This window comes from Eleutherodactylus coqui, chromosome 4 (genome assembly GCF_035609145.1).
Source record: "Eleutherodactylus coqui strain aEleCoq1 chromosome 4, aEleCoq1.hap1, whole genome shotgun sequence".
Taxonomy (NCBI): domain Eukaryota; kingdom Metazoa; phylum Chordata; class Amphibia; order Anura; family Eleutherodactylidae; genus Eleutherodactylus; species Eleutherodactylus coqui.
In genome coordinates, this window is record NC_089840.1 from 298,279,543 (window position 1) to 298,289,564 (window position 10,022).

The 10,022-nt window shown below is 49.2% G+C and overlaps 1 protein-coding gene across 1 annotated transcript in view; it reads left to right on the forward strand.

The window, feature by feature from the left end:
• The window catches only part of TDRD1 (tudor domain containing 1), a 68,817-nt gene that overhangs the window by 21,008 nt on the left and 37,787 nt on the right, over positions 1-10,022 (forward strand). Inside the window, exons 3-5 of the mRNA XM_066601481.1 lie at positions 2,095-2,238; positions 2,337-2,508; positions 7,334-7,423. Of these exons, the coding sequence (XP_066457578.1) occupies positions 2,095-2,238; positions 2,337-2,508; positions 7,334-7,423 (406 nt within the window). The remainder of the gene's footprint in view (positions 1-2,094; positions 2,239-2,336; positions 2,509-7,333; positions 7,424-10,022) is intronic.

Genomic DNA, 10,022 nt, shown 5'->3' on the forward strand with positions numbered 1-10,022 from the left:
GATCCCGCGACTTCTCAAGAACATCAGGCAGAACGGCCTTCCAGTCATCCTCGTGGCTCCAGATTGGCCATGCAAAGCATGGTATGCGGAGCTTGTCGACCTCCTAATTGCCGCTCCAGGACACCTTCCACTCCGACCCAACCTTCTCTCTCAGGGAGCTCTTTTCTACCCCAATTTATCCATGCTACATTTAACGGCATGGCTGTTGAGACTTTGGTCTTCAGATCCCACGGCTTTGGAGAGGCAGTTATTCAAAAAGGCCAGGAAGCCCTCTTCTTCCGAAGTCTATTATCGGGTGTGGAGGAGCTTCTTCCTCTGGTGTGAGCAGCTGAAGGCTCACCCTATGTATTTCTCTCTGCCTCGGGTCCTTTCCTTTTTGCAGAGTGGTCTGGGGTTGGGGCTGGGTCTCAGTTCCTTAAAAGGACAGGTGTCGGCCCTCTCGGTACTTTTTCAGTGTTGTCTGTGTTCAAGGTCGATGGTCCGCAACTTCTTGCAAGCTGTCGCTCATGCCATTCCTCCCTATTGTTCCCCGTTACCGCCTTGGGACCTAAACTTGGTCCTGACAGTATGACAATCTCATCCCTTTGAAACACTGAGGGAGATTCCTATGCATCTCTTGATGTGGAAGGTTGCCTTCTTGGTGGCCATTACTTTCATTTGCAGGGTATCTGAGTTTGCAACTCTCTTGCCTAATCCCCCGTTTACCGTCGTCCATCACAATAGGGTGTTATTACGACCTGTTCCGTCATCTCTGCCTAAGGTGGTATCAGCCTTCCCCCTTAATGAGGAAATCGTCCTCCCCTCTTCTTGCCCTTCTGCCAGTCATCCAAGGTTATGGGCCCTCCACAGGCTGGACCTGGTATCTGCTTTTGAGATCTATCTCTCGCGGACTGCCTCCTTTAGACGTTCCTATTCTCTTTTTGTCATCCTTATGGGTCGAAGACGTGAACTTCCCGCCTCCATGATAGCCCTCTCCCGCTGGATTTGTTCGGCCGTTTTTGAAGTCTACTGTGTGTGAGGTAAACTGCCCCCGTCCATTCCAGGTCACGGCACATTCGGGCGGTGGGGACATCATGGGCTGTTCAGAATAGGGCTTCTGCAACCCAAGAGTGTTAGGCCGCCACTTGCTCCTCCTTGCACACATTTTCCAAATTTTACCGGGTCGATACATTAGTGTCTGCAGCCACCACTCTGAGGCGCAGAGTTCTGCGGACTGCCATCAGCTGACGGCATGTGTCCTTGAGTTCCCACCCTAAACGGGAACTGCGTTTGGACATCCCATATACAAAGTAACATAGTATGTTAGGCTGAATGAAGACAATGTCCATCCAGTTCAGCCTGTTTACACCCTCCTTGTTGGTGCAGAGGAAGGCAAAAAAAACCCAATGAGGCAGAAGCCAATTAGTCCATTCGGGGGAAAAATTCCTTCCCGACTCCATAACAGCAGTCAGAATAATCCCTGGACCAACCTCTGATAGTTCCTATCTGACTGTAAGCCCCGGATCACCAACCCGCTGGTCACCTGATGTCTATATCCTGTAATATCATAGAAAGTGGAAAAAGGTAAGACAGGGCACTTTTACAAAGTGGCATCTCCTCCTTCTGTTGTCGCTTTCCTTTTGTACATACATGGTTTTTTTGTCTGTAGCGCCTGCTGGCGGTTCCTACTGCTTGCTACAAAACTGGTTAGCCGAGTGCCGGCTGGAGGGATATAGCGAGTAGGCGGGGCTAATGCTTTTCTGCTTAGTGCCGCCTCCAAGTGACCAGTAGCTATATCCCATGGTCTAGAGCTGTGCCCCCAATGGAAGAGAGGAGAAAGAGACTTCACAGTGAGTACCAGAGTCTGTTTTTGATTATACTAACTGTTTTTGTGTGCTACTTGGTGCTCGTACTGCTGGCATACAAGCGGGTTCGCTTGGTGCCTGCAGGAGGGTATAGCTAGTAGGAGGGCACCATGTTTCCTGGTAGTGTCCGCCTCCTAGTGGCCGCGTCTATAACCACATCTTCAGCTCTTTTCCCCAATGAACGGACAAAGAGGTTTTGCGGTGAATGCAAAAACCTTGTTTTATAAGTGCGCCTTTATTCTCTTCCCAGCAATGGTACAGAGCGCTGGTGTACAACGTGGAGGCGAACATAAAAACCGCGCAGGTTCTGTATCTGGACTATGGAAATACAGAAACCGTCTCCCTGGACAATGTGCAAGTAATGGATAAAGATCTAGTGCTGCTTCCTCCTTGCGTGAGTCGGGGTCTGCCGCTGGGGGTCCGCCGCTGGGGGTCCGGGCCATCAGTGTCCCCGTTCTTCCTATAAAACCATTTTCTCTGTGTGTTCTTTAGGCCTTGCATTGCTCTCTGGCACACGTCGCCGCTCCTCCTTTCGGCTGGTCCCCGGAATGCCTGGTAGAAGTGAAGGGTCTTCTCCTTGGGCAGAAGCTGTTAGTCCGCATCATTGACGTTATACAAGAGGAGCTTCCGCGATACGCAGTCGCTGTGACCTTACTTGATTCAGGTGGGTGCCATTTGAAGTTGCATGAAGATAAATTCGCGTGGGGGCTGTCAGCCCTCCTACTGATTGTCCTGAGCTGTGCTTGGGCGAGGAGGACAAGGCGTTATGGTTCTGCTAGGGCAGTGCTGTAAGTGTAAGGGTTGTTGAGTAGCAGCAGAATCGCCTTTTCAACCCATCACACCCTTGTAAAGGAAGCTTGTGAAGCTCCTGAGGAACACTTTGCACAAGCCATCGTTTGCAGATCATGCGGGAGGAGGGCCTGCAGCTTCTGCTCTGTTTCTGATGCCCGGCTGTAGCTTTTAGGCTTCGTTCACATGATACCTGAGTTTACAATGGAAATTACATGCACATGCCAGGTAGAAATGGCATCTGGTGGACCCTGCAATCTGCATTGGGGTCTATAAGGGGTCCTCCATGTCGTCTGCAGTGGGGTGTATAAGGGCTCCTTCATGCCGTCTGCAGTGGGGTCTATGAGGGCTCCTTCATGCCGTCTGCAGTGGGGTCTATGAGGGCTCCTTCATGCCGTCTGCAGTGGGGTCTATGAGGGCTCCTTCATGCCGTCTGCAGTGGGATCTATGAGGGCTCCTCCCTGCCGTCTGCAGTGGGGTCTATGAGGGCTCCTCCCTGCCGTCTGCAGTGGGGTCTATGAGGGCTCCTCCCTGCCGTCTGCAGTGGGGTCTATGAGGGCTCCTCCCTGCCGTCTGCAGTGGGGTCTATGAGGGCTCCTCCCTGCCGTCTGCAGTGGGGTCTATGAGGGCTCCTCCCTGCCGTCTGCAGTTTTCCAGCTATAATAGCACAGCGTGCTGCACTATTTTGCCATGGGTTTTGCGCCTGAGGCTTTGCACGAAGTTCAAGAACAAAGCCTTAAAGCGACCCTCCGGGACCAGAAGGTTGGGGGTGGGAAGTGATATTTCTTGGCACTCTTCCTTTGTGCTGTCCTTTAGGGATCCTCCGGTTTGTGTTGCCCCTATTCTATCCTCCAAGATGGTGGCCTTGTCCCTGTCATGAACCGGTACCCCTGTGTCAGTAGTCTTTGGTCTCCTGCACTTCACGTTGCTCTGATTGGCCATCACCGCTCATGTGAGGAACACTGACCAATCAGAGCAGCGTCTATGGATGCACCCCCAGCACTCAGTGTGCATTGGTAGTCCAAAGAGTGTGGAAACCTGCTGGGAAGACCAAAGGGGGACCACAGGAACCAGTGGCAGATAGTACCACTAACACCCTACTGGCCCATTATGTACATCACAGGATGGAAGGGGCTCTTGTGAAATGCCATGTATTTACCTGAGAGGAGTTTGGTACTTGGGCAGCACGGCACCCACGTCAGGCAGCGGGAGGGCTTCTCTCATGGGTATCGTCACGGACAGCTGCGATGCTTCTCTGCCTTCAGGCCCTACTCTTGGCCCCGGCCTGGCATGGGACACGTCCGGTAGGATGGCCCCAAACAGGAGGCCTTCCTGCCCTATTTACCCAATAAGGGTTTGCTATGGCGGAGGAGGGCTTACTGCCCTTCTTTCATTCCCCCCTCAGCGCCAGAAGTCTTTCCTCTGCTCACAGATCCTGCCTTCAGGTCCTGCTGTTCTTCCCATCTGCACCATAACATGTGTTCTGCAGCGTGCTGGGAGCAGTGGTGCGCCTGACCTGCTCCTTGCCCATCAGCAGTCCAGAATAGCTCCAGACTGGGTAGCACTGCCTGGTGGCCATCTCCCCTCCTCTATTGCTCCATAGCAGGGGCACCATACCATTGACTAGTACACAGTCCTTTGGCACCATGTCTGAAAGCTCCTGATGAGGCACATCCAGGGCCACACATTTTACGTGCACTCGCTGTCATACCACATTTCCATGACAGTCTAAGCCTTTGTGCCCCAACTGTCTTCCATTAATTCGGGCAGCCGATGAACCACCTACAGGCACTCCTCCTGCCCGACCCCCATCATCTGCCGAATGGCCGCGCTCCATCTTAGGCCGTATCAGACCATACTACAATGTCCACCGCATCATAGACCGTCTGGACCGCACTACCTTGTCTGACGATGATGATTTTGCATGCATGACTCTTCCTATGACAGATCCCAAGAATGGGCTATATCTGCTTGCTCGAGACACATTCCAGCTCCCTTCATCCGCAGAGGACTGAGTGAAGAAGTGGTGTTTGCAAGATCTGCACAGAGGAAACGGCATCCGTTTTGTTCCTTTCGTCGCTCCAGCCCCAGGGCCTTTGTCGGTCAATTCTGAGAAGTCTACACATCACACTGGACACTCTGTCTCGGTTCAGGTGGATCATCAACCATCTCAAGTTTTCCCTTGTGCTGTCGCATCATCTGGACTTTTTCAGTCTTTCCTTCGATGCGGTGCATGCTCAGATCCTACATCCACCACAGAAATAACGTCTTCAGGGGCCGGCATGCTCCCTGCAGTCTTAGACTTCTGTGACCATCCATCATTGCATGAGTGCTGGGGATGATGGTCTGATCCTTCCAGGCAATTCCATTTGGCCAGTTTCATGCCATTCTCTTGGTGGGACAGATCAGCGGAATCTATCATCGGATCCATCTCACTCACCATCTCCCTTCTCTGGCTGGACTCCCTACAGTTCCACCTGTGGCGCTCCTTCCTGACTCTCCACTGGCAGGTACTCACTACGGACGTCGGCCTTCTCGGCTGGGGTGGGGTATGCTGCAGAAGCTCACAGCCCAGGGCGTTTGGACCGTACGGGAGTTGACTCTTCCAATAAACGTGGCTTGCATCTCCAACCTTTCCTCTACTCCAGCTGATCGACCCCCGTGAGCTAGAACCTCCTAGGAGGAACTCCTCAAGGCAGTGAGAGAAACCAGAAGAGTGGAAGAGGTTCAGCAACTGAGATCCATTCAGGATGAGATGTCTGGGGGTCTTAGTTCCATTCCGGATGAGATGTCTGGGGGTCTTAGATCCCATTGCATACTGGTTAGAATAACTCTGTTCTGCGGCAGTCTGTGCATCCTGACATTACCATCCCAGGAGTTGGGTTGTCACCATCTCTCATAAACGGTTTGACAAGACTATTTATGTATGTGGATCCCACTCAGCATCTCCCTCTGTACTAGATTCTAGGGGATCTGGGTGACACAGTCCCTTATGTCGTATGGTACAAAGGGGGCCCTCTGCTCTTACACTGTACTGTTATCTCCGAGGCGCCCCCTGCTGCCCTGCCTGACAGTTACTGTTGGCCTACCGTAGTAAGGTCTAAACCCACTTACTACGCAGCGTACCAACGACCCAAGGCGGGCGGCTCCGTGAAACAGTGTACACAACCCGTTACTACCAGTAATGTCTAGAGCTAGTACAATGCCGGGGCGTATAACAAGTACGCTCCCCGTGTTACTTTCCTTTACAAGCACGGGGTCAGGTTTTCATCCGCACAGTACTAACTAATGCTTGCTGCGTGCTGAGAGGCGGGGCTCTGTAGCCTCCGGTGCGGGGCTCTGTAGCCTCCGGTGCGGGGCTCTGTAGCCTCCGGTGCGGGGCTCTGTAGCCTCCGGTGCGGGGCTCTGTAGCCTCCGGTGCGGGGCTCTGTAGCCTCCGGTGCGGGGCTCTGTAGCCTCCGGTGCGGGGCTCTGTAGCCTCCGGTGCGGGGCTCTGTAGCCTCCGGTGCGGGGCTCTGTAGCCTCCGGTGCGGGGCTCTGTAGCCTCCGGTGCGGGGCTCTGTAGCCTCCGGTGCGGGGCTCTGTAGCCTCCGGTGCGGGGCTCTGTAGCCTCCGGTGCGGGGCTCTGTAGCCTCCGGTGTGTATGTATGTGTCTGAAATGACATCCCATTCTTCCGGGAGCCGTCCCAACTAGATGGACTAGGGCTCTTCCACTAGTAGCATCATGAACCTTGTTCTTCTCCGGCACGGTCCGCCCCCCACACACTTAGGCTCCTTGCGTTCCGTCCGGTTTCCACAGGTCTCCTGCCTTCGAGTTACCATCTTAGTTCCTTTGTTTTTCAGTCATTAGACCTCGTCCTCTGCCATATGCCAGTCGCACCATGCGGTGCCGGGCTTGATGCCACATTGCAGCCCTTGTAGCCTTGGCATCCAACAGCAGGCAGATGAAGGGTCGGTGTTAGCCCAGACCAGGCGTCCGCTTCTCTCAGGAGTAGTTTGCCTCCTCCATGGCAGTAACGGACTACAAGCCCGCAGTACTCTCTTCTGTTCGCTAGCTCCTGTAAGCAACTGTTTTGTAGACCACCAACCATGGCTTCCTTCCTAGAATAGAAACGCGTTAAGCCTTCATATCTTTATGTCTAACAAGGGATAGCAAGCGCTAGTATCTGTCCGCGATGGAGATGGCGCTCATTAGCGCCCAATGGGATCAGCAGGCTGGTTCCATGATTGTTTTCTGGCCCCTCCCCCTTGGGTCCTGCTCTGGAACGCCCCAAGGTCTTGCTGTGTCCCCCAATGATACGGACGAGAAAACGGGGTTTTTGGTATAACTTACCGTGAAACCTGTCTCGTCGCGTTCATTGGGGGACACAGTGCCCACCCGTTACTGGCGCTGACGTCTGTTCTAAGGCGTCCCTCCATCCGGCCGGACTCTCTCCCTAGAACTATCGCTCTACTTATAGTCTGTATGGCTCGGCGTCAGGCGCCGCTCTCTCCTACCGCTTACGTACATTTGGTTCAGTGCTGGCAGGAGGGACTAACTTTTTCTTTGCTTAGTGTCGCCTCCTAGTGGCTGCAGCTATACCCAAGGTCTTGCTGTGTCCTCCAGTGAACGTGTCTAGAAAGAGATTTTACGGTAAGTTATACCAAAAATCCAGTTTTTATGGACTTTGTACCCATTTTCTTGCTATTTTGTATTTCAGGGGTGCATGTTCATGAAATGGTCATTGAGAAGGGATATTCGTTCCCACCGCTGAGCCAAGACCATGGAAAGACCGAGGATCCGGAGACAGGTGGGACGGGGTTACTCCATCACTTCTGATATTTGGCCTGACAACTGGCTGATCGCGGGGGTCTGCCTTCTTGGTCTCCATAAGGACGGATGCTCTACTTAAAGGGATATTCCTGTAATGTGGCATTAACCCGAATCTACTATATAGGGGAAAACTACCTGAAGAGGTCCCAGTGGTCGGACCCCACCGATCAGACCATTATTACTGGAATACCCCTTTAAGTCCAAGCCGACCTTTGGAACTCCGGTATGTGTCAGATTAATAGAGAATAACGCTGTACAGTTCTTACACGTCCCGGGTATCCTGGTAATGTTCTTTCATCACATCTTACTTTAGTTTGGTAGTTATAATGGGCCAATACGATTTGTGTATATTTACTAAAAGGCCAACATTGCAGAACATTATAACATTTGTCACTTCAACTTCCATATGACAAACGTGTGTGTGTGTGTGTGTGTGTGTGTATATATATGTATGTATATGTATGTATATATATATATATATATGTATATGTATATATATATATATATATATATATATATATATATATATATATATATATATATATATATATATATATATATATATATATATATATATATATATATATAGAGAGAGAGAGAATGTGTGTGTATATAATATACACATTCACTGTACTAATCAGATCTCTTTCCATTTGTTTACTTTATTCTGGAAGCACATTTGGCAAATTTCTCACATTTCTGAGCAGTTTAGGACATTTATTACTTCAACTTCCATGTGTGTGTGTATGTATGTATGTATATATATATATGTGTGTGTGTGTGTGTGTGTGTGTGTGTATGTGTATATATATATATATATAAATATATATAATATGTGTGTGTATATATATATATATATGTATATATATATGTATATATGTATATATATACACTACCGTTCAAAAGTTTGGGGTCACCCAAACAATTTTGTGTTTTCCATGAAAAGTCACACTTATTCACCACCATGCGTTGTGAAATGAATAGAAAATAGAGTCAAGACATTGACAAGGTTAGAAATAATGATTTGTATTTGAAATAACATTGTTTTTACATCAAACTTTGCTTTCGTCAAAGAATCCTCCTTTTGCAGCAATTACAGCATTGCACACCTTTGACATTCTAGCTGTTAATTTGTTGAGGTAAGCTTGTGAAATTGCACCCCACGCTTCTAGAAGCATCTCCCACAAGTTGGATTGGTTGGATGGGCACTTCTGGCGTACCATACGGTCAAGCTGCTCCCACAACAGCTCAATGGGGTTCAGATCTGGTGACTGCGCTGGCCACTCCATTACCGATAGAATACCAGCTGCCTGCTTCTGCTGTAAATAGTTCTTGCACAATTTGGAGGTGTGTTTAGGGTCATTGTCCTGTTGTAGGATGAAATTGGTTCCAATCAAGCGCTGTCCACTGGGTATGGCATGGCGTTGCAAAATGGAGTGATAGCCTTCCTTATTCAGAATCCCTTTTACCCTGTACAAATCTCCCACCTTACCAGCACCAAAGCAACCCCAGACCATCACATTACCTCCACCATGCTTAACAGATGGCGTCAGGCATTCTTCCAGCATCTTTTCATTTGTTCTGCGTCTCACAAACGTTCTTCTTTGTGATCCAAACACCTCAAACTTGGATTCATCCGTCCACAACACTTTTTTCCAGTCTTCCTCTGTCCAATGTCTGTGTTCTTTTGCCCATCTTAATCTTTTTCTTTTATTGGCCAGTCTCAGATATGGCTTTTTCTTTGCCACTCTGCCCTGAAGCCCAAAATCCCGCAGCCGCCTCTTCACTGTAGATGTTGACACTGGTGTTTTGCGGGTACTATTTAATGAAGATGCCAGTTGGGTACCTGTGAGGCGTCTGTTTCTCAAACTAGAGACTCTAATGTGCTTATCTTCTTGCTTAGTTGTGCAACGCGGCCTCCCACTTCTTTTTCTACTCTGGTTAGAGCCTGTTTGTGCTGTCCTCTGAAGGGAGTAGTACACACCGTTGTAGGAAATCTTCAATTTCTTAGCAATTTCTCGCATGGAATAGCCTTCATTTCTAAGAACAAGAATAGACTGTCGAGTTTCAGATGAAAGTTCTCTTTTTCTGGCCATTTTGAGCGTTTAATTGACCCCACAAATGTGATGCTCCAGAAACTCAATCTGCTCACAGGAAGGTCAGTTTTGTAGCTTCTGTAACGAGCTAGACTGTTTTCAGATGTGTGAACATGATTGCACAAGGGTTTTCTAATCATCAATTAGCCTTCTGAGCCAATGAGCAAACAAATTGTACCATTAGAACACTGGAGTGATAGTTGCTGGAAATGGGCCTCTATTCACCTTTGTAGATTTTGCACAAAAAACCAGGCATTTGCAGCTAGAATAGTCATTTACCACATTAGCAATGTATAGAGTGCATTTGTTTAAAGTTAGGACTAGTTTAAAGTTATCTTCATTGAAAAGTACAGTGCTTTTCCTTCAAAAATAAGGACATTTCAATGTGACCCCAAACTTTTGAACGGTAGTATATGTATGTATATATATGTATATATATATATATATGTGTATATATATATATATATATATATATGTGTA